Source organism: Mustela nivalis (genome assembly GCF_964662115.1).
Source record: "Mustela nivalis genome assembly, chromosome: 3".
Classification (NCBI taxonomy): domain Eukaryota; kingdom Metazoa; phylum Chordata; class Mammalia; order Carnivora; family Mustelidae; genus Mustela; species Mustela nivalis.
Window position 1 is genome coordinate 150,039,990 of NC_139022.1, and position 25,184 is coordinate 150,065,173.

Consider the following 25,184-nt stretch of genomic DNA (forward strand, 5'->3'; position numbering starts at 1 on the left):
TTTTAGTTTTCCATTTTCATTTAAAATTTTATATTAAAGTAATATAAGTTTATCTGTTAACTTTATTTTCCTAATTTTAAGCAAATCACTCTTTTTTTCTCCCCAGTTAAAGTTAAGATTTTGAGTCATAAAAAGAGTTCTGGTTTTCTTTGCTTATATTCCTTCTTTAAAAATTCATGTAGTTCGAGACATCTTGAAAAGAGGTGTCATTGATACTATCTTTATCAGATTTTGTTTCATATTTACTTATGCACAGGTCTTCCATCTGGAACTGGAGGTCTTGTAAAAAACTCTTTTCACTTGCTACGACAGCAGATGAGTCTTACGGAAATAATGAATTCAATCCATTCAGATGCTTCTCTGTTTTTAGAAAGTACAGAAGACACTGGATTACAGGAGCATACAGATGATAACTGCCTTTATTGCGTCTGTATCGAAATTCTGGGTTTCCAGCCCAGTAATCAACTAAGTGCAATATGTAGTCATTCAGGTAAGTGATTATGTCCTTCTCTACCTAATTTGAATGTGCTCCAGTCACAAGCCATGTCCCACTTCTGTTGACCATCCCTCTTAATTCAGTTCTTACTACTTCAGCCTTAGTTCAGTCACTCAGCATTTCCCTATTAGAAGATTGGAGGTTAGTGTTTGGCCCCTTCCAATTCATCTTTCATAGTCTTCCCTGGGATTAGTCTGTTGACAGTTCTTTACTGGCTATTCATGCCCACCACACAAGATCACACAGATTCTTTGTGTGATATATTGTCTTTTTTTTCCCCGTTGGACTATTATTAACATAAAATGTTACATTAGTTTCAGATGTACAGTATGATGATTCAGCAATTCTGTTTTTCTTCTCTTTAAATTATTTTTTAATTCCAGGATAATTAACTTACAGTGTTATATTCGTTTCAGGTATACAGTATAGTGAGTCATTAATTCTGTATATTCATCAAGATAAATGTGTTCTTGATCCTCTTTATCTCTTTCACCCATGGCCCTACCCACCTCTCTTCTGGCAGTCATCATTTTGTTTGCTGTGTTCTAGAGTCTCTTTTATTTGTGTTTCTTTGTTTGCTTGTTTTATTAAATTCTACATATGAGTGAAATCATAGGGTATTTGTCTTTTCTGATGACTTCAGTTAACACTATTCTCTCTAGGTCCATCCATCCGGTGCTGTTGCAAATGGCAAAATACCATTCTTTTTTATAGCCAAGTAATACTCTATTGCATTTCTATACCACATCTTTAGCCAGTCACTATGAAAACTCACTTGGGTATTCCGTATCTTGGCTATTGTAAGTAATGCTGCAGTAAACATAGGAATATATATATCTTCTCAAATTAGTGTTTTTGTTTTCTTTGAGTAAATTCCCAGTATAACTGGATCATGTGGTATTTCCATTTTTAATCTTTTTTTCAGGAATTTCCATACTGTTTTCTACAGTGGCTGTACTGTAAAGGGCATTCTCATCAGCAGCGCATGAGGGTTCCTTTTTCTCCACATCCTCACCTGCAGTTGTTGTTTTTTGTGTTTTGATTTTAGCCATTCTAAGAGATGTGAAATGGTATCTCGTTGTAGTTTTGATTTGCATTTCCCTGATGATGAATGATGTTGAGCATCTTTTCATGTGTCTGCTGGCCATCTGTATGCCTTCTTTGTAAAAATGTACAGGTCCTCTGCTCATTTTTAATTGGATTATTTGGTTTTTTTTTGGTTTTGAGTTATATAAGTTCTTTATATAGTTTGGATTTTAAGCCATTATTGCATATGTCACTTACAGATGTCTTCTCCCATTCAGTAGGTTAACTTACTCTTTTGTTGATGGTTTTCTTTGCTTAAAAATAAAAGTCTTTTTATTTTAGTGTAGTCCCAGTAATTTTTAAATTTTTGTTTCCCTTGCCATAGGAGGCGTATCTGGAGAAATGTTCCCATAGCTAATGTCAAAGAAATTAGTACCTGTTATTTTCTCTTAAGGGTTCTGTGGTTTCAGGTCTTACCTTGGGTCTTACTTTTGTGTATGGTGTGAAAGTGGAATGAAAGTGGTCCAGTTTCATTCTTTTGCATGTAGCTGTCCAGTATTTCCAGCACCATCTGTTAATAAAATTATCTTTCCCCCTTGTACAATCTGGCCCCCTTGTATAATTTGTCTTAGGCTCATTGACCAAATAAGTGTGGGTTTATTTCAGGCCTCACTCTGCTCTGTATCAGTGATCTATGAGTCTATTTTTGTGCCAGTACCATACTGTTTTGATTATTTCAGCTTTGTATTATATCTTGAAATTTATAAGATTACTTGGCTATTTGAGGTATTTCACCATTCCATATAAATTTTAGTATTGGTCTCGTTCTGTGAAAAATACTTGTTGCTGTTTTGATAGGATTGCATTAAATCTGAAGGTTGTTTTGGGTAGTATGGTTATGCTATCAGTAGTGGTTCTTCTAATCCATGAACATAGATTATCTCTCCTTTTGTTTGTGTCATCTTCAGTTTCTTTCATCAGTGTTTTGAAGTTTTCAGAATATAGGTCTTTTCCTCGGTTAATTTTTTTCTCCAGATATTTTCTTATTTTTGGTACAATCGTAAATGGAATTGTTTTCTTAATTTCTCTTTCTGCTACCTCATTAGTAGTGTATAGGAATGCAACAGATTTCTTTGTATTTCATAATTCCAGGCATGAAAAATGTGTTTCCCTGCTATTCCCTCTTCCCCTGGCCCCCATACAGAAACTAACATACAGTCCCTTTGACTGGTCCACCTCATCCTGGATGTCAGTATTTTACACGTGAAGCTGTCCTTCACTCTCTAAGTCAGATGTTCACATTCTTTCGTCTTTACTCTCATTGTCCTTTGTATATGGATCTCTTATAATCAATATTGGTCATTATTATTTTCCCCCTTCCACTCATTAAGTTCTTTCAGTGTATGGACTGTCATGTCTTTTCATTTTTATATTTCTAATACCTACCTACATACCACTTTGTAGTAGACAGTATGTTTTTGGTGAGAGCAGACCCAGATTCAGCTATCTTATATGATACAACAAATGCCATATGCAGATCTTCCCCAACTCATGATGGAGTTACATCCCGATAAACCCATCCTAAGTTGAAAAAAATCACAAGTCAAATGCATTTAAAAGTCAGGAAACAACAGATGTTGGTGAGGGTGCAGAGAAAGGGGAACCCTCCTACACTGTTGGTGGGAATGCAAGCTGGTGCAGCTACTCTGGAAAACAGCATGGAGGTTCCTCAAAAAGCTCAAAATAGAGCTACCTTATGATCCAGCAGTCGCACTACTGGGTATTTACCCTAAAGATAAAATGATCTGAAGGGGCATGTGCACCCAAATGTTTATAACAGCAGCGTCTGCAATAGCCAAACTATGGAAGGAGCCTAGACGTCCATCAACAGATGAATGGATTAAGAAGATGTGGTGTATATATATACAATGGAATATGATGCAGCCATCAAAAGACGTGAAATCTTGCCATTTGCAATGACGTGGATGGAACTGGAGGGTATTATGCTGAGCGAAATAAGTCAATCAGAGAAAGACAGTTATGATCTCTCTGATATGAGGAATTTGAGAGGTAGGGCAAGGAATTTGGGAGGTAGGGAAGGAAAAAACTGAAAAAAGATGGGATTGGGAGGGAGACAAACCGTAAGAGACTCAATCTCACAAAATAAACAGGGTTGCTAGGGGGTAGGAGGGTAGGGAGAGAGTGGTTGGGTTATGGACATTAGGGAGGGTATGTGCTGTGAAATGTGTAAGCCTGATGATTTATAGACCTGTACCCCTGGCGCAAATAATACATCATATGTTAATAAAAATAATTTAAAAATGCATTTAATATACCTAAGCTACCAAGCATTATAGGTTAGTCTATCTTAAACCTGCTCAGAACATTGTCATTAGCCTATAGGTGGGCAAAATCATCAACACAAAGTTTATTTTATAAAGTATTGGCTTTCTCATGTAATTGATTAAATACTGTACTGAAGTGATAAACAGAATAGGTGTTTGGGAACAGAATGGTTGTAGTGTATTGACTGTTTACCCTCATGATCATATGGCTGATTGAGAACTGTGGCTCACTGTCACTGTCCAGTGTCACAAGAGAGGATCGTACCACACATCACTATCCAGGAAAATTTCCAAATTCAAAATTTGAAGCAATAGAGTTTCTACTGAACGTGTATCATTTTTGCACCATTGTAAAGTCCAACCATCATAAGTTGGGCAACATGTATATTAGCAACTTCCAACTAATAGGTGTTTGTATATGTGTTTAAAGTGTTTCCATGGGTACCTTTTCTTGGTGAGTATCACTTAGCCATGCTCAGAAAAACCTAGTGATATCAAAGTTCTCTGAGTCACTCTTCTAAAATTTTCCTTGGTGTTCTGATTAAGAGCTTTCCAACTGATGGGTTATAGCATGCTGATGCACCACAGACAGGATATGGGTGTGCTGAAATCATTAATTCCCTCAATGTTTCCATGCCTCTGGGGCCTGGGTTTGGACAGACCCTTGGACTAGGCATTTTACCCTGTGAACAGCCCTGTCCAGGGCTCCGAAATGTAATTATTGTCATTTTCTGTGAGTGAGAAGTTTGGGCAGTATTGTTCTGATGTATTGCACACTGTAAAAAATAATGTGTTTTAAGTCATTCTGACTCCCATCATTTATGATGTTTTTAGTTTCTGCAAGTTGTGCTTCATTAGTATACTTATTCATCAGCTACTTAGGAAGTACTTACTATGGACTTGACTTTACTGTTTTCTACTTATTTTATCAAATAAGAAATAGGGAAACCACCTTTCATGTACCTGGTCACAAGATAGCTAATTCTGTTGTAATCCATTTGTGAATTGTTGTGGGGAGAGTGATCAGGCAGACCATCATGAGGTTTGGGACTTGCGAAAGACGTGCTGCAGACGGAAAGGCGCTCACCTTGGAAGCCATCAGAGCCTCTCAGCTGGTTGGCCAGTGATAAGATGTGTTAGAGTAAGAAGCAGCAGGGGAAGAATAGCTCTGAATTGGGAAATGATTACAGTTTACTACTGATATCCATCTTAGAAGTGTGAAGGGAGGAAGGCCAAATGGTTAAAAAGTTGCCAAACCTTCATTCATTCATGCCCTCAACATAATATTTATTATGCTACTGCCATGGGTCAGGCATTAAACTAGATGCCAGGAAAAATTTGTGAGAGGGAAAAGTAAAAAACAAAACACATAAACACTGTTCTTGCACTCTTTGAGCTTTCAGTGGGGAAAGAAATGGGTGAATGGATTGATCACTTGATCAGTCCAGTATGTGAATATATGTGAATCAAATATGTGCATATAGTACTGCATTTGTAACAAGTGCTGTCAAGAATAGGTACATCGTATCAGCAAAGGAATATAACCAAGTAGGCAGGTCAAAAAAGAGACTTCTGAAGAAGTTACTATTGAGCTATGATCTAAAGAATGAATAGAAGCTAAAAAAGGTGAAGATGGAATATAGAAAATTTAAAGACAGAGTGAACAGCCTAAGCAATGGTTTTCTCTCATGAGAGCGTTCATGGAGAGTAGTAGGGACCAAAAAGACATCTGTGTGAGTAAAACCTAGACAGAGGGAAGGAGGTATATGATCAGCCTGGAGAAATGGGCAGAGAGCAGGTCCTGCAGAACTCTTGGTACCTAAAGTATGGCCAGCATACTAGCAGCATCAGCATCACCTGAGAGCTTGTCAGAAAGGCAGAATCTCCAACTCCACGCTATGCGCAGAATTAGAATCTGCACTTCCATGAGACTCCCAGGTTGTTCACATGCATAATAAAGTTTGAGAAGCATTTCTGTAGGCCATATCGAGGATTTTGTTTATCAGGAAGAAGACTTCCATATTGTTCATGGCAGATGACTAAAAAATAATCCCTGTGCTATTTAATGATCATTTTAAAGGAACATCTAGACTTGAACATAAGACATTTCTTTGTCTAAAACTTCTGGTCTGGTGGTAATGGTTCAGAAATTTAAAGCTCAGAGGAAAGGCTGTTGGAATAAGATATCTGGTAACATTGTATTCTGCATCTGCCACCTTCACAGATTTTTATGCATTGTATGGTTCTAGTGTGCCTAGAGGAATGTTTTTTTTGTTTGTTCGTTTTTGTTTTTGTTTTTGTTTGTTTTTCTTAATGAGAATGCTTGACATGTTCAGAGATAGGACCTGATTCTGACAGGTTAGAAATGCTAGGAGTCATGGTAGGTTAAAAGTGAGGCTGAAATAGTTTATAACTTTCCAGAAACATGTTGACCGAATGAATGAACTTTCTTACTGTTCCTTGTGCTGAAATACTTTGACATCATAGTCCCTGGGTAGCATATGTACTGATTCTAAAATAATATATTCATCTCTTATCTGGTTATTCAGCACTACTGTTTTTTATTTTTTTTAATATTATTCTTTTTTTAAAGATTTTATTTATTTATTTGACAGAGATCACCCAAGTAGGCAGAGAGGCAGGCAGAGAGAGAGAACAGGAAGCAGGCTGCCTGCTGAGTAGAGAGCCCGATATGGGGCTTGATCCCAGGACCCTGGGATCATGACCCAAGCCGAAGGCAGAGGCTTTAACCCACTGAGCTACCCAGGCGCTCCCATTACTGTGTTTTTTTTTTTTTTCCAAAGATTTTATTTATTTATTTGACAGAGAGAAATCACAAGTAGTCGGAGAGGCAGGCAGAGAGAGAGAGGGGGAAGCAGGCTCCCTGCTGAGCAGAGAGCCCGATGCGGGACTCGATCCCAGGATCCTGAGATCATGACCTGAGCCGAAGGCAGCGGCCTAACCCACTGAGCCACCCAGGCGCCCCCCATTACTGTTTTTTATATACATCTTCAGTTCTCAGATTTTTGGCCTAAGTTTTATTTTTTTAATCAATGAATGATTAAATAGCATGTGTTACTTTTAAGTGCCTGAAAGGCACATGATTTCCGTAATAAGCAAAATTTTAAAACTATGCTAAATTTATAGATCATCTATTCCAAGGAACCAAAGCATTTTCTACTTACTATTTTATAAATTATCATCATAGGAAGTGTTTAGAGGTGTGGTGAAAGGGTCATATCTCTTCAAAGGAAAACAACATTGGGAGAGATTGACATTGGTTTGGTTTCTTGGGTTTTAAAAATAGAGCTTTTTTGTTCTCTACTGTGACAACATGCTATAGTAGAAAGAGTACTGAACCATCTGTCAAAAGCTCTTACCTTCTGGCTGAGTTGTATCTCCTCTCTCTGAATCTTTCTTCTTTCGTGAGATAAAAACTTCAATTAATTTCCAGTATTTCTTATAGTACCAAGGTTGTATGACTTTATAGGTTGCCCAGTGTTACTCTCTATAAGAATAGCCAAAGACTTCCTGATGGTGTCCATTTGCTCTAATCATTGTAAGTGCTCAGGAGAATTTTAAATCAAAAAAGTTAATGTCAGTTTAACAATACTGAGATATTTGGTTGACTTCAAAATCCCATCTAGGAGTACCTTAGCAATGCATGGGTAGTGTAGTAAATTTAATTCTAAGGGATGAACTGATAAGTTCAGGGAAGTGTAATTCTTATATTGGTAATTATTAAATGGGGAGAAAAGTCACAGAATAAGAAATATAACATAATCCCACTTACACACCCAAAGAACCAGAAAAACAAAGTTAAAGTAGCAAAAGATCTTAAAAGATACAAATGTTGGGGGTGCCTGGGTGGCTCATTGGTTAAATTCTACCTTCAGCTCAGTTCATGATTTCAGAGTCCTGGGATCAAGCCCTACATCGGGCTCTCTGCTCATCAGGGAGTCAGCCTTTCCCTCTTTCTCTCCTCCTGTGTCCTCTCTGTCTCAAGTAAATAAATAAAACCTTAAAAAATACACACACGCGCACATATGTGTGTGTGTCAAACTTTGAACTGTATTTCCCTTTGGAGAGGTATTTATTGTGGGGGTGGAAATATGGGATGGGTTAGATAAGATATATTTCTTTTTTTTTTTTAAGATTTTATTTATTCATTTGACAGAGATCACAAGTAGGCAGAGAGGCAGGCAGAGAGAGAGAGGGAAGCAGGCTCCCTGCTGAGCAGAGAGCCCGATGCGGGACTCGATCCCAAACCCTGAGATCATGACCGGAGCCGAAGGCAGCGGCTTACCCCTCTGAGCCACCCAGGCGCCCAATAAGATATATTTCTGTTTTATTCTATGTACATCTTTTATTTGAATTCTTTAATCATATATTCATATATTTTGTAATTTAGGAAAATAAAATTCGTGTATAAATGTCTCTAGAATTCAACAAATTTCACTATCTGAGCAGTACAAATTTACTTTGGAAGATCATCATGGAAAATAATTGTTGAAACCTGGAAAGAAATCATAAGAAACCATCTCCTCTGTGGTATATAACGAAGCATAGGAATTAAACCATTATGATACCTTAATAGAAATAACTGATTTTTTTCTTCAGACCTTCAAGACATTCCATATTCTGACTGGTGTGAGCAGACGATCCATAATCCCTTAGAAGTGGTTCCTTCCAAGTTTTCGGGGATTTCTGGATGCAGTGATGGAGTGTCTCAAGAAGGCTCAGCCAGCAGCACCAAAAGCACAGAACTGCTGCTAGGTTAGTTTGCAGATTTACATCCAAGCATTGTTAATAAAACCATACTTAGTTTTGTTGTTGTTGATAAGTATTGGAAATTATCTCAAAACTACAAGTCAGTTTTATTCAGGTGTACTTAGCCAACTGTTAGAGCTACTCTTGGGTATCCTCTTAGCCTTCCTCTTCCATTAGAATTTTGATCCCAAAATGATTGACAGATTAGGTGCAATTTATCTCAGTTTGAGATCGTTAGGTAAGATTTAAAGAATCTCACAAGTTGCAATCATTTTCTATTATGATAAAGATAGAATATTTTCATCTTTTTTTTTAGGTGTTAAAACAATTCCAGATGATACACCAATGTGCCGTATACTCCTTCGCAAAGAAGTCTTGAGATTAGTCATTAATTTGAGTAGTTCAGTATCAACGAAATGTCATGAAACTGGCCTTTTAACGTAAGTAAACTATAAACATGGCTATTCTTTGTTCTGCTTTTTAGGGTGAAAAAGATCCTTGAAATACTTCAAAAGTTAGACTAATTAGCTTACATCAGTAGTTCTGCATGGTATATCTGTGTGAGGCTAGATTTTCTTCACATACTTCAACCAAAATAACGTATGGTCAAAGATTGAACACAGAAATAAGTATGTGAATCCAGCTATCTTCTATTAAGCTGGACTTTAAAGAGATCTGAAAAAATGTAAAATACCACTCCTCTCACATTTTTGGTTTTAAAAAAATGATTTTTCATTAAAATGTAAATATTTATGGGGTACCTGGGTGGCTCAGTCAGGCATCTGACTCTTCATTTTGGCTCAGGTCATGATCTCAGATCGAACCCCATTTTGGGCTCTACACTCAGGGCAGTCTGCTTGGGATCCGCCTTCTTCTTGTCCGCTGGGCCCCCACCACCCGCAATCCAAACACCCCCACCCTTGCTTGCTCACTCTCTCAAAAAAAAAAAATATATATATACATTTATGTTAACAAGTAATGGGTTTGTTTTTCAAATGAATTAAAACATATTTTGAAGTTTTCTCAATTTTAATTTCTAATATGGTAATTAGCAATGGCCAAGGCCCACAGAAAACAAGCTTTGGGGGGGGTCTTCTTTAATTTTTAAGAAAGTATGCGAATCCTGAGAGTGAACAGTTTGAGAAAGGCGGCCTACACAAAAATAAGTGATATTTTCTTGGTTTAATTTTATCCCTAATTTTCCTCTTTTCTTGTAATAAAAGTTGCAAGATTTTAATTTTTTCTCCCCTAAATCATAGCAACACAATAAAGGAAAATTCAGATTGAACTATGACCATCATTGATCTATGCTATTAAAAGTAGTGCGGTCCCCCAAAGAAATGCAGCTCAGAGTCTCCTGTGGATCTTTTAAAAGAACTGTAACTCAGATGCTAGGGTCCCCCTGCAGACCGCCTGGCCAGATGCTCCAACAATAGTGGGTCCTTAGCCTGTGTGTTACCCCAGTGCCACCCTACCCCCGCTTCTGCGATGCTATCTTAGCTAAAAGCCAGTGTTGGAAGGTAGAAAGATACAAAGAGCCCAGTCAAGGATATTTTAAACTTAATTTTGAAAATAGTTTAGTCATCTTAGGCTGATAAATAAGTTTTGCCATTGCTCATGCTAGTGAAAAAGAATATTTCTGACTCTCTTAATCATCTTAATAACCCCAAACTTAAAATATCTACTTAAAGTTTGAGGTAGAAATATTTAATATTTTATATTCTTATGCCATCATTCCAAATATACCATCTGATCAATGTCTGGAGGAAAAAAATATTTAAAAAGTGGTATTTTGGAAGGAAAAATAGTCATTATTAATAGTTTTTAATCACACCATCATCTTTTCTTTGGTTTTAGAATTAAAGAGAAGTATCCTCAAACATTTGATGACATCTGCCTTTACTCTGAGGTTTCCCATTTGCTCTCACACTGCACATTTAGACTTCCATGTCGGAGGTTCATACAAGAATTATTTCAAGATGTACAGTTTTTACAAGTAAGTAAGATTTGTATTTCTGAAATTTAACTTTCAAGAATAATTCTGTGTTTGGGGTTAAGAGAGAGATTCCATCTGTCAATAACACTAGAAGGTCATTCACAGTTCACCACTTCTTTCCTAGATGCATGAAGAAGCAGAGGCTGTGCTGGCAACACCACCAAAGCAACCTATAGTTGATACATCTGCTGAATCCTGACCTCATGGTTATGATGTATATAGATGAATGCTATATATATTCATATTTGTGGATTTCCTAAAAGCCTCAGAAAATGCTGGCTGACTGGGCAGCAAAGACAGGAGTATCTTCTGTTCCAGCCATTACTGGTACATGCACAGTTGGAACCGCAGACTTCCCTAACCAAAACAACTTCCTCTTTTCCCTGTTGAACCCTCTGGGGGTTCATTGCTCATTACCACAGTTTTACGAGTTTTAGTTTCCATAATATGCAAGAGCCAAGCACTGAATACCTACATAGGTGTTTTCTATTTTTTCATTTTAAGAGCATAATAACAGTGGAACAATAATAGGATATCCAGAAGCACCCTTCACACAGTTATTTCTGAATTCTTTTTTTAGGATAAATATAAAGATGCCTTGTTTGTTAACTAACTCCTGGAAACCAGGAATCAGTGTCTCTGAGGCTACACCCTGTCCCACAGTGGGGTGTGCTGTAACTGCTGGTATTAGAGGGGGAACTTCGGCCCTTCCACATTTTTCTTAATATTTGTAACACTACTTCAGAGGTTTGTAACCTCAAAGCAAAAGAAGAGCCTCAACAACCCAGGACTTGTAAGTTATTTTTATGTTACTAGACTTGCAAACAGTTTTGTTTTCTGTCTCTTCAGTTTTGTGGCAGTGTGTTAGTATAGGTTATTTGAAACAATTAAGGTTTTTCACTACAGTTCTTGATTCAAATCAGAATGTCATTTTATAATTCAAAGTATTTCCCAGTTGTAAACGCACATGTTTTCAGTGGACTCCTCATTTTCATCAACTTCCCATGTCACCATTTGAGACAGGAACTTGAACAAGTGCTATTAATTGAGACCTAAAACAAAAGAAAGCAGTAACACTTTGGATCCCTTGACAGAGAAGTTTGCCTTCGGTTTACACATTCCATGGGAAAAGAAGAGCCATATTTCCTTTTTAAAAAATCATAAATGCAACTTGAATTATGATTAAAAATTGTAGTGAAAAGCCTTAAGTACCAAATTTTAAAGCAGCAGTAATTTAATTATTTTCTATCAGTGTTCTTGTTTTGCACAAACTGAATGCAGTGATAGGTGAGTTTATCAGTACAGTCATTGCCTTTATCATATTTGTGAAGTTATTAAGTTGATGAGGGCAAGGTTTTGTTTATTTGTATGTTTAATTTGTATATGTTTAAAGATATTTGGAAATCTTTACAGGAATTAAACATATATGCAAATTTGTATATAAAATAGCATGGCCATCACCAGTAGAATGCTTGTAAATGAAAGGATTATCTTTTTTGAGGTCTATATATAAATAGAAAAAAATCCAGCTGGACTGATTAGGAACCTTTTTTTAATTCATTTGTTTATACCATTTTTACAGTTAACACATCAGCTTTGACACAGTCCTAGTACTTTGAGTAATATTTTCCCATAGTACAGATCCTTTTTATAACAGGCTTGTTCTTTGAGATCTCTGTAAAGAACCCTGTGAACTAGAAAACGTAACTCACAGAGATAGTTTTTGTTTTTTTGGTTTTTTTGTTTTGTTTTGGTTTGGTTTTGGTTTTGTTTCTTTTTAATTTACTGGCACTGAAAGTTCCAACTGGGATGAAACATTTCATCTCACTTCGTAACACCTCTTCGACTGCACTTCAGTGAATTGTTCTTACATGCACTGTGTAGCAACTTACATTTATAACAAAGCAGATAAGGGCTGTAAGCTGCTGCTTATGTTAAAAAGTGGTTCTTCAGATTTTCTCTCATAAAATCCAAGTGAAAATAAAATATTTTTTTTAACTTTAATTTATCACTGAACCCAAGTGTTTATTTAAATGTTAACAGTACTATTAAGAACGTTGCCTGTCACCTTGGTCTTTGGTCTTGGATGACTAAAATGCCTTCCAGAGAACCAAATGTCAGTTACTAGACCAAATAGTGGTTAAAAACTCCAAAGGAGGTAATTTAGTAATCTTATTCATAATGGGGTTGACATATTTTAGACATTCATTTTAAACACTACCTCAGTTAATATAGAATATAAAATCTGTGGTTTAATCCCTCAAAAGTTAACAGTAATTCTTTGTGACACACACACACACACATACACACGCACGCACACAACTGTCCGCATCCTGGACCCCACTTCACTCATCCATCTTGAAATGAAGTCTCTGTTACTATTAGCCTGAACAGTTTGACTATTACCTTGAAAGACATGTATGTATACATTATAATAATTGTCTGTAGCACTTAGTTTGGAGAGACAAGAGTTTTGTGGTTATCAGTAATCTAAGAAAAAATGTCTGTACTTAAAAGCATAGTGCTATTTGGTTTATCCATATTTCACTGACAGGTCTAATACGTTTTCAAGTACTCATCTGTATAAAGGTAGACTTTTATGATGAAAAATGCTCACATGCAGTGCCAAGTGATTAACTTAGTGTTTAAAAATATTAAATTATAGCAGAAAAGATTAGGAATGGTGTCAGTGGTAATAGAAATAATTGAAAAAATCATCTATAAATAATAGATACTACCAGACTATAAAATACCAAAATAATGTCAATACTGTAGTTTTTCAAGATTTTAGAATTAATCTTAGTCCTATAAATTTGTACTATTGGTAATTATTGAACAATTTGGAGGAATTTGGGCAGTTGTGCTGGTTGTAAACTGTGAATATCTAATTGTAAAGTGAACTGTCATTTCTAATTGAAATTTTTTTTCAAGAACAGATTTCAGCTTCACATACTAAGTAAATACTGGTAAATAATAAGGAAATTAGAAATTAGTATTAATAATTAAATATGGTCTAAAATTTCTTATACTTTTATTTCCTATTTATGCCTAGGTAGATTTGAAGGGGTAAGTCTCCCTAATAAAAATTTTTCTAATAAAGATTAGTAGCATAAGTACATTCTGTAAGACAGCGACATTAAAAGAGGCTCTTTGGAGGGATATACATTCTTATACTAGTTATTCTAACATCATGTGTACAAGGTCTTTTGAAATGGTAGCTTTTTTAGCTCTTTTATCCAGAGCTTGAGATAATTAAAGTTGAGTTTTTCAGGGCATATTAAAGTGTTCAACAGTGAGGTTTCAATGCTTATTTAGATTTGTCTACTGCTCTTTATAAATTTTTTTTTTCATTCCATTCAGAGGATGCCTTTTATCCCCACATTAAAGCACAGATCATTGAGCAATAAAAACTAATCAAATTGTCATCCAAATTATAACTGCAGTTGTTTTTGCATGGTAAGAGTGAGGTGCTAATTTTGTGTGAGATTAGCTTTGTAAAACTACCTTGGGAAAAAGTCCTTTGGAGTTAAGGTTTTCCCCCTTTTGTTTTATGCTTCCAGTGTTGTCTAAAATTCACAGTCCATTAAACTTGGGAAAAAAGAAAAGATAGAATTAACAGAGTTTTATGAGAAGAACTGATGAAATAAAAGAACATTTCAGGTTTTCCAAAATGTAAGTTGGGAAAGGTCTCCCTTGGCTCCCCATTCAGGAAATCCATTATCACAAGCTTAATTTCAAGAGTATCACTACAGTGAGAGTATCATTATAACAGTGTCCTAGTGAAATGGATAGCAGTGCTTATCAGACAATATTGAAATCTGTGAGAATCTTTCTAGGAACATTCTTTTTTTACTTTAAGTTCCAGGTTCCCAAAGTATTTCTCATTCATAGTAGGTTTTTATGACTCACGCAGGATGTGGCTCCCCCTCCCCCCGCACTGGAGTATTTTTATAATGTAGGTGGATAGCTATGCCACAGCATGCAATAATTGCACATCTTGTTTTTCTTTACAAAATATTTAATTTGAAAAATATAATTTATGCCAAAAACTATACTTTGTAATTTTGCCACTAAATAGGTTGATTTAGCACAAAATACAAAGTCTTGGGGCAGAGCGGGGGAGAGAGAAAAATTTTTCATAGATAATAGTTGAAAAATGCTCCTTTACTGGCCTGACAGAAACCCTGAAGCTGCATTGTAAAACAAATGGTGTAAATTAGTTTTGAAAAGTGGTAAGGGATTGTGAAAAAAATCTCAGACTTACTGCTCCCTAGCCACATGATATCTTTTTTTTATTTAGTAATAAGCTGCTACATATTTGGAGGTTCTGGTGTTTGTAGGTCACTGAACAGACATTGAAATCTGATTTATATTGTATAACTGTAACATAGAAGAAAAAGTATTTATATATTTTCCGTAAGAATATTTCATTGAGTTCTGTATAATTTAAAGAAGGTTTGTCCCCAAATGGTTTTGCTCACCTTGATTTTTTGTGTGTGTGTGGTTTTCTTGTTTTTGTATAATGTGTACAGTTTATGTCAAGGGCATTAAAAGCCTCCTGAAGCATAGTCTTATCAAAGGGATACATTGTTAATAAAATGTACTTAAAATTCTTAAAACTTGTGTTCTGTTTGTAGTTTTAAAAATCACTGTTGATTTAATTATGTACCATAGAGGCTGACACATGTGACTCCCAGTAAAAATGATTTTTAGGTACCACAGATAAGAGTCTAGTTCAGTAATACATTAGTGGCTCATTCAGATGTTTTGAGAGATCTACACTTAAACATTCTTCATAATCTAATCAAACAAATAACTTTACAGGTTTTATTTTTAACTTGAAATCATTATGGAGTGTTTGAAAAAATGGATCTATCTTTAGCCAGAATAGTTCTGAATTTTTTGAGGAAATAATATACAATAAAGACGATGAGTATGATGGTGACGTTTCTGTGGAAGGTACTTGATTTCTCAGGCAGTAACTGTCTTGATCAGATGGGCTATCAGTACAGCCACCTAGTGGCAAAAGAGAATACCACGAGGGAAATTACCAAGGCTGGAAAATAAAATTCAGTGTCAAAGCCAGGTCAAAGCTAGTTTACAGTTGTCTAAATGTGGTAAAATATATATCTCACTTTCAGAAATAGATTTGTTTGGATAGATTGGTCTTTAGGTACATTTCTGTATATCATTTTCCCATCGCCTTCTGTGTATGTTTGTTGGTCAACAAAAACAGAGTTGACCCCAAAATAAACTAAAAGCAGACTTAATAATCATTAGACAGCTGATCTTTGGAAAATGTGGACCTAAACTTCAGAAAGTTTGTTTCATTTGAAAAAACCCAATTCTCTGGTACATAAAAGTTCTCAAAAATAAAGTATCGTCTTAGTCCATTCAGGCTTCTATAACACCACCACAGCCTGGGTAGTTTACAAACAACAGAAATCTGTTTCTGCCATTCTGGAGGCTGGAAATCTGAGGCCAGAGGGCTAGCACAGTTGAGTGAGGGCCCTCTTCCAGAGTGCTTGTTGTGTCGCTACATGACAGAAGGAATAGGAGCCTTGCAGGGTATCCCAAGAGCATTAATCCCAAGTACATGAGGGCTCCCTCCAGCCCTGTGACCTAATTACCTCCCAAAGGCCCCATCTCCTAATACCTGTCATCTTTGGGGGCTAGGATTTCATCATACATTGAGGGGGACTGTCATTGAGATCATAACAAGTACTTTTGTGTTGATTTCAAAAAAAGCAAAATACACTAAAACTTTGGTCTCTTTAATGCTTATCCTAGAGGATAAAGTCAACTGCATTTCCTTGGTACTTTAAATTGAATATATTTAGTTACTGTGTTGTAAATCTTTTAACTACTAATTCTGAAGGGTTTTTCTCCTGTTGTGTCTCTTCAGGGGTTTCTAAAGTTCTACTTAATGGGAAATGTTAAATACATTTTGTAGATTCTTTGATATGAAAGCCAGTTTTCTTTTGACAGAGCTCTTAGGAGAAATACTAGTTGTCAAATTCAACTTGATTTTCCCAATAAATACACATTCTAGTGGAGAATCCGTTTTGCTAGAATCAACATTGAGTCAGGTAGATGCTAGAACGCGAGCAAGCTCCTTTGGCAAGTGCGTGGTTCTGCCGTGTGGCTAAGTCCCTGCTCTGAGTGATCGCGGTACCCACGCAGCTGAGGACCACTCTCCGGGTTGATGTGATATTTATAGGTCATTAATGCCAGTCCTGCACACCATCAAAATACCTTGATATTTTTTAAGAGCTATTACTAATTTGGCTTTAGGTACTTTGTTTTGTTTGTTTGTTTGTTTTTAAGTAGGCTTCATGCCCAGCGTGGAGCCCAAGGTGGGGCTTAAACTCATGACCCTGAGATTGAGACCTGACCTAAAATCAAGGGTTGGACACTTAGGTGACCCTAGGTAAAAAAATTTTTTAAGGTATATTATGGTTATATTAGGAAAAATAGAGCTTAGAGAAACACAAATATTTGCAGGTGATATTGTATGATTTGCTTCCAAATACTGTCAGGAGGGAGAGTGAAAAAGGATCTGGATGGACTAAAACAGCCATGGGTTAGTAGCTGTTGGAGCTGATGATATATATAAGGGTTCGTTAAACTATACTTTTGTGTCATTTGAAATTTTCCAGGAGTATTTTTTTAATCCTGATTTTACTGACATGAATACAAATTTCAGAGTTTCTGAAGAACACTTCTTAAAGCAATGCTTTAAGGCACATAGTATTGACATGAAGGTTTTAAATATGAATGTATTTGATGTGATGGGCATGGGAGAGGGATGTTTATAGCCAGAAGTGTAGTCACGGTGATACTGTAAGCATAAAGTTACACAGCCCAGCATTTCCTGTTGGTGTGTTGCTGTTATTTCAGAAAGTTATGATTTGACTTAGAACAGTGCGTCTCAAAGTTGAGTGTGTGTCCAAATGCCTGGGAGGAAGCTGATGAAATATATAGACTTCAGGCCTCATACCATAGAGATTCTGATGAGGAGGTGTGGAGTGGTACCCAGAAATGTACATTCTTAGTAAGCTCACAAGGTGATTTATTAACTACATTTACTGTTAGATTCTTATTTCATTGAGGTAGAGAAAATACAAAATGCAGTGGGGAACTATTTTAATTAAGACTTTTTGCAACAAAAATGACTTCAAGCTTTCATGGGTTATTTTTAAAAGAAAATCTATATGAAAGATACTATTTACAAATCAGTCTTCACTGCCATTGACATTTCTTTTGTAATTGTTAACCATGAGAAAGCAATAAAGAGGCTAAATGATGACAATACTGGCCCCCGAAGTCATCTTGAAACTATCAGACTAATGGAGATAGTCGTTTGTACTGTGTTAGTAGTACATAACCAACTTTCCAACAAAAGGTTTAGCTCTACAAAAGAAAAAAGTTGAAAAGCCTGAACAGAAGCCCTGGTTTGTGCTGGTATATTTGGGCCAGTTGGCAGTCACCTCCCTTGCAGATGGGGATCTTTTGCTCTCTCTCTTGGTTATGTTGTGTTGATGACACACTGCAGGGCATTTGGTGCCAGAGGTCTAGATGGTGTCATTTCCAGCACAGCAAACAAGGAACTCCTGATCATGCTTGCTTAGAAATGTGATCAATAAACAGGAAGCATTGATGGGTAGAAGGAAGAGAGAGGAATGGGCACATACCGAACACCTGTTCAGCATCTGGTGCATTTGTATATATTGATTCAAGGAGACAAAGCTGCTGCTGAGCGAATACAGAACTTCCCACTCTGTATAGCTTTTCACAATTCTGTCGAAACCATGCCCAAAAATGACATTTCTGTTTATTCACTGTTAGCATAATAGGAATATAAATGAGACAGGGTGTTTTCCTGACCCAGACAATTGCAAGGACCAAAGGGTAGTAAATGAAAACAGGTCCTTATATATAGTAGTTCTTTAAAAAAAAAAAAAAAAAAAAAAAAAAAAAAAAAAAAGAGTAACCATAAAATGTGAATGGAATTAATAATAACATTTTCTTTTTTCTATTCTGAGGTAGTTGTCAAAAACTATGGCCAAAGACTGATGTCTACCAAGTAGGAGTGCTGTTGTCTCGACACTAAGTTCCTTGCCAATCCCATTCTTTAACTGTAGTAAGCTAAATGGGAAGGCAGTTGTGGGGATCTTAGTTTATATTCACATTTCTTACCTTTCAGATAAGGTCTATGGGCCCAGAAGAGTTCATTTTACTGCCATCAATGAACTACAAATTGTTCTCAAAGGCAAGTCTCAAATCTGTTTTATTCTCAAACATCTGTGACTCTCTTAGTAAACACACCCAGAATAAATTAATCTGGGCATCTTAGGGTCTAGTAACGAATCTTCTGTGGCCTTCGCAAAAACCTTAAATCTAGTTTCTTTACCCTTAAGATACTGGACATGGGATAAAACTTAATGGAAATATTTCCTTTCTAAAAACTGAACTTCCGCAACCATAGCCACCCTGTCCAATACTGAGTGGGCAGGGTCTATCCCCGTGCCAAGTGCCAGGTCTGTTCTTCCAAAGGTGAGCCTGAAACACACAGCAGCAAGGTAAGCCTATTCCCATGATCCCACCATTTCTACGGCAAGCCTGCTCCAAGGAGAGATGTTAAGTTCCATAGTTTCTGACCTTTGAAACCAAGCCAGACTATAGTGGTCTCATGTGCCAACTGTGACTGCTCACTGGAAATAGGTGCCGAGGCATCGGGTGATGGAATGGTGCTGGCGATGCTCCTTTTTTGCATCTATGTAGCATAAAGGCATGAAATGGGTATACTGATCAGTGGTAGTGTTCACCTTCATCTAAAAGGGTAATGGAAGAGAGGCTGCTACTCCCACTCGAGGGAGGAGAGGCAAGATCCAAGGGTATGGCCATCTGCATTTTATATTCTGAACAGAGTGCTGGCTCTGGTGGATCTGTGGGGAGATTGGACATGTCTCCAGACATGGGTGAAGCCAATTGGGACACATAATTTAGACTAGTTTCTCCAGCTGGAATTTCTCCCAGGGAGTTCATGTAGTTTTTTTCTAGTGCCTTTAGTAAATTTTCAGGTGATGTCAACAGTCCCAGCTGACTTGGTGGGGCTTTAGGGGGTACTGGGACATGGCCACAAGAAGCAGAGTCAGAAGCTGCCTGATTATAGGTAAAGTTCTCAAAACAGATGCAGGGTCCAGGGCTGGAGTATCTCTTCTCTGTTGGAAGGAGGTAAAGGTAGGTGGGCTTGGTAGACTCAGTTTCCGTGAGTGACTTCCTAGTGCCTTCCTGCTTGTTTAGAACTTCAATAGAGTCAGGAACACAGTCCTTGATATTCATTATTGTTAGGTGAGGATTCTCCTGGAACAAACAAAAAACATGCGAATATGAAATTGTGTGTGTGTGTGTGTGTGTGTGTGTCTGAGTATATAAAGTATGTGAAATGCACTCAGATCTTCAGTTCTGTGTGTGTGTGTTTCATCCTAGCCACAGGTTAACTGGAGGTGGTGTTGCAAACCAAAGGATTTTCCCAATGGAAGAAATCTCAAAGTTCCATTCACCCATTTCATGGCTACGGGAGCCAAGGTGGCTGTTGCTTTGTTATATCTTCCTGAGGAGGTCTAGAAAAGTATGACTACAGTCCCAACCCTAAATTGGTCTTTAATAGATATATGGCACACATATAATTTCCCACCATTTACCTTGGATTTTATTAATGACAGAACACTGCTCTTGTAAGGATCTGGAATGTCGGGATAACACTTCTCCTTCATCCTAGAAGACAGTGAAAAATTGGACTAAATTTTACAGTTAGTGACTAGTTAAGAGAACTCTGGAGCCAGAGTCCTGGGTTCCAAACCTGGCTCTGTCATTTAACTATGTGACCTTGGGCAGGCTATGCTCACATCTACTCATTGATTCAGTGGAGGTAATTCTCCTGCTCACAGTGGTGGTGTGAGGACTGAATGAGCTGTGTGTAAAGCACTTAGAATATTGCCAAGTAGGTGTGCAGTACCAGTTTTAGCTATGTTATTGAACAGGCTCTGCAGTCTTTTCAGATGGCTATCGTCTTCCTTACGTATCGAACTGGAAAGCAAAAGTGTTTTAAAATTTTCATATTTTCATCTAAGTCTCTGTCCTTTGCTTTTTCAGCACCTCTCATTATTTAATATGATTTCAAGCTTCTGAAACTCCTTTCTAGGTTTCTAGATTTTTTTTTTCCTCTGACTTCTTGGATAAGTTCTTCCCCCACACACTTACCACTGACTTTTCAAGTAGCACGTGATCATGATGAGCAAAATGCAGAAAACCGTAGGGAGTAGGATACGTATCAGTGTAGGGGCTGGAGAAGAAAACAAAATGGTGTTTTTAACAAGTACTTTTCCCTCCTCAAAGGAACAAAAGTAAGTTAAAATTGAAATAATTTCAGTTATTCTTCAAAAATCTATTCATGCTAGATTCAGTCTGATTTCTGGCTGTTTGTGGGGGGGTTCTATCAACCAACCAACACAGGGAACATCTGCTGTCAGTACCTTGTGACTTGGATTCGTTCCCTCTTATTTTTTTCCAGATTTTTAAGTTTATTCATTTGAGAGAGCACAACCAAGAGCACAAGCAGGAAGGAGAGTCTCAGGGAGAGAGAAAGAGAGTAAGAGCATGAGTGGGGGCGGGGGAGAGGAAGAGGGAGAGGGAAAAGCAGGCTTCCTGCTGAGCCAGGAGCCTGATGTGGGCCTGGAACCCAGGACCCTGGGATCATGACCTGAGCCAAAAGCAGATGCTTAATGAACTGAGCTACCCGGGTACCCCTCGTTTTCTCTTCTGACAAATTGGATCACTATTTCTAATTCTTCACTCCTTCCTCCTATTAGAATTATACTCCCTGCCTTTGCCAAAGCTTCCTGGTGGGCGGAGTGTACTTCTCTGCCCCTCACTGGGGGCTCAGCAGCATGACTGTGTTTGGCCAATGGGCTGGTAGTAGTTGTAATCCTAGTACCTGCTTTAAGTGCCCCTGCACAGGGGTTTGATTTGGGGATGGGGATGGGGTGGATAATGCCGGCATTCTGTCAGGGAGGGCAGGCCTGGGGAGATGCCCGACCCAGTGCGATGGGGCAGCCTGGGGGTCTGGAGGCAAGGACAGCTCCTGTCTGAAGGGAACAGGACGCAAAGCAAGCCGCTAGCACCTGGCTCTCAGTTACGGCAGCGGGGAGGGGAAGGAAACCCTCCTCGTGACCCCACTAGAGAGGAGTTTGCTCTCAGATCCATACTTTTGACAATTATAATTGGTTTTAAGATGTAGCTAAGTTATGGACTTAAAACTTTTTTGAGAACAAGCCTGGGGGCCTGACCATGATAGCTTCCAAGTTTCGGGCCGTTTTTGCTAAACTGCTATTGAAATGGAATCCTTGCATTCAGAAAAGTGCTCACAAAGTAAGCTCGAGGAATCTCACAATCTGAAAATAGTCATGGGACCAGCATCCCGGTCAAGAGAAAGACCATGCTCGGCTCCCCGGAGAGCCGGCCTGGGGTCCGCATCCAACCAGGGTCCCCTCCCAAGGTAACCTCTGTCTTGTCCGCTAAGAACACAAACGGCATTTGCCTCTTTGTGTCAGGACACCCTGCAGCAGGGGTCGGGTCTGGCTTCCGTCGCATCACGTGGCGTGGCATTTGTGAGATTCGCCCCCATTCTTAGTGTGACTGCGGAGTGTCGCTGTCGTTGCTGCATAATTGCCGCTTCTTTAGTAATAACCGGTATCATCAATAGGGAGTCGCAGCGAAGGCTAAGGGAGGTTTAGCATGAGTGAGGGAGATAAATGAAAGCTAGAAAACATACTTGAGGGAAAGATAATTATTTGTGTTGTTTCTCTCTCTCTCTCTCTCTCTCTCACGTGCACACATACACACACCTACCACCTAAATGGAATACCAAAGCTGGAATAAAAATAGCCTAGAAATAAATTTAAAATTTTAAAATTTACCCTCAAACAGCAAGAATGCTCAAATAATGGAAATCGTTGATTGGAATCTTAATCTGACTCTGAGAATTCTGACCTTGGCCTTGGAAACCTGAGGCCTGAGCAGCATGGAGGGCCCCCGCGGGCCGGCAGAGTCGCAGGTGTCTTCAGCCCTGGACAGCGCACCCAGACAGCAGCTCTCCCTGCCGCGGCCATCCTGTCCCTACAGCTCCGCTGCCGGCAAAGGGACCCTGCACGAGGCCCAAGGACCGCGGGTCCCTGCAGGCAGACTCTCAGTCGGTCTGTTCCTCGGGGAGGAGTGTCTTCCACCCTCCATTACGGGATACGCGCTTCTCCCCTTCTTCCCACACCACCTTCCTGGTGGCCCGGGGTCTGCCTTTCCTGGCAACGGGGTCCTGCTGTTCTCCCCTCCCTCTTGTTTCTCCTTTCAAAACAAATGCATTTTGAAAAACGGATCTCTTTATCTCACAACCCCACCCACCCCCATCAGCAAACACCAGGCTCCTGAAGGAACACTTCTTGCCTCTGCCCGATCTGCAGCCAACAACCCACCCTACCTCTCTCAACTGCCCCCAAAAAGGCCAAGTCAGGAAGCAGCTGGCTCACCATTGAGGGAAACCAGCCAGAAGGCCGGCTGCAGAAAACACCCACCCTCCTCCAGACAGAAGCTCCGGGGCTCTTCCGAACTGGACACGAAACCATGCCTTGTGGGATTTTCAAACCATGTTGGGACTGAGTTCCAGGGACTGCCTCAGGGCCACCGAGACAGGCCAGAGGAAGGTTCCAGGTCGTGACAGTCATACTGGCCCCACTGTTTTCTGGTTAATATAGTGGGGTTATGTACATTGTTTTCTGAAAGAGAATCTCATCTAGAGAGCGAGAGACAGAAAATTTAAAAACTCCAAATCTCAACAAAGCCAATGTCCGTGTGCGTGTTATCTGTTAGCTTCCCAGCAACACCGAAGGGAAGAGTTGATTCGGGAAAACTCACAGTATTCATCAGGAGTTGTGACCTTTGCGAAAGCATCATGGGGGCCCTCGCCAACACTGGTGTACGGGGTGACCAAAAACTCATAGAAGGATTCCGGCTGTAGGTTTTCCACGACAAATGTCTTCTGTTCTGGGTTGTCAATTTTGTATTTGCAACACACTGCATCATCTGTAATTTAAAAAAAAAAAAAATCAGGAAAAATAATTATTAGAGATCCTGTGACTGGGCTGGGCACCAATACTCTTGTTGACTCGACACCGTCAGCATCCTACGCCAATCAAGAACTGAAGCCTGAGTCCATCACTCTGGGTCGCTGGTAAAATATTTAGGAGCTGGCAAGCAAAGCAAAGGAGACAAGGTGTGCTGGCGATCTAGAAAGAGCATGCGAATCTTCCAGACACAGTAAGAGCTTGAGACTTAAAAATACATTGTAATAACCTTAACAAGGTCAAAAGAAAAAAAAAGAAAAGGGAGTTAGCAAGAAAGTTTCATCATTGGCAGGTTAAGGAGCTGATGGTACTCAAATGAGTCAAAAATACCAGGCACTTTGTTTTGAGTCAGTTACAATACTGACCCCTGCCCTCTTGCCCACTAATCTGTTAAGAGCACTTTGGACCATAAAAGCATGCAAGAAGAGGGTTCAGCCTGGCCACGGTCACACATGGCCACCTTCTTTTTTTTTTTTTTTTTTTTAATTATTAAAGATTTTACTCATTTGACAAAGTATAAGCAAGGGAGAGGGAGAAGCAGGTTCCACGCTGAGCAGGGAGCCCGACGCAGGGCTCCATCCCAGGACCCTGGGATCATGACCTGAGCTGAAGGCAGACACTTGACCGACTGAGCCACCCAGACGCCCCTGGCCACCTTTCAAATGGCCTTGCAGAGTGAGGTCTTGAAAGAGTAAACAAACCAAAAATGTCACCTGAAAGAACCGCCTTCTCAGATCCTGAGTGGCACCGCCCCGCCTTGGATTTCAGGTAGACGTGGTACCCTTGTATAAAACTGGTTTGGGATTCAGTGGAGTAATTCTTCCAACTCAGAGTGAAGGAGTGGGAGGTCAGGTTAGTCATAACCACTTGAGGGTTGTCTGAAGGAGCTAGAAAAGGAAGTTGGGGTAAGAAAGTTATCACTGGAAATATTCTGCGAGCACACACATAAACTAAAAGTCGAGCCGCAGCCAAGTCTGGAGGCTGAGGGCCCTTCTGCCAAGCTCAGGGGTTTTCTCTCTTTCTCTAGGGGATTCATGCCTTGACACGGTTTGTGAGGGCTGGGAGGAGTTGAGCCATCTTCCTATCCAAGCCTGGCCTTTCATGGGTGAAGAAAGGGACAGCCGGAGACACTCACCAGCTTGCACGAGGTCACACAGTCGGAAAGAGAATAAAGGGTGTCTTAGACTTCACGGTGCTCTTGAATTCTAAATAACGTTTGACAGAAGACCCTGCCAGAGAACGGGCTGATGGGGGCATCTGAGGAGCTCTAGTCCCCAGGTGACAATGCCACGCCATCCAAGTGTCACTGAAATACTCCGAGCGAGGGCTCATTCTGAAAGCCTCCTGGGCCTGTTTCCCACACACATCGGTGC

The 25,184-nt window shown here is 39.0% G+C and overlaps 2 protein-coding genes across 10 annotated transcripts in view; one reads left to right on the top strand and one right to left on the bottom strand.

Moving 5' to 3' along the window:
• RICTOR (RPTOR independent companion of MTOR complex 2) overlaps positions 1-15,252 on the top strand; it is a 136,012-nt gene extending 120,760 nt beyond the window's left edge. For 4 of the 6 annotated variants that reach the window (XM_082723410.1, XM_082723411.1, XM_082723413.1 and 1 more), the window contains 5 exons: positions 257-490; positions 8,488-8,643; positions 8,954-9,077; positions 10,495-10,633; positions 10,758-15,252. In XM_082723410.1, the coding sequence (XP_082579536.1) occupies positions 257-490; positions 8,488-8,643; positions 8,954-9,077; positions 10,495-10,633; positions 10,758-10,832 (728 nt within the window). In that variant the 3' untranslated portion in view covers positions 10,833-15,252. The remainder of the gene's footprint in view (positions 1-256; positions 491-8,487; positions 8,644-8,953; positions 9,078-10,494; positions 10,634-10,757) is intronic. The other 2 variants (XM_082723412.1, XM_082723414.1) reach the window with 1 other exon arrangement.
• Positions 15,253-17,762: 2,510 nt separating this feature from the next.
• Positions 17,763-25,184, bottom strand: part of OSMR (oncostatin M receptor) — a 51,594-nt gene continuing 44,172 nt past the window's right edge. For all 4 annotated transcript variants that reach the window (XM_082723420.1, XM_082723418.1, XM_082723419.1 and 1 more), the window contains 5 exons: positions 24,525-24,698; positions 23,603-23,770; positions 20,900-20,981; positions 20,341-20,413; positions 17,763-19,999 (listed from right to left, as the gene is read on the bottom strand). In XM_082723420.1, coding sequence (XP_082579546.1) covers positions 19,445-19,999; positions 20,341-20,413; positions 20,900-20,981; positions 23,603-23,770; positions 24,525-24,698 — 1,052 coding nt within the window. In that variant the 3' untranslated portion in view covers positions 17,763-19,444. The remainder of the gene's footprint in view (positions 20,000-20,340; positions 20,414-20,899; positions 20,982-23,602; positions 23,771-24,524; positions 24,699-25,184) is intronic.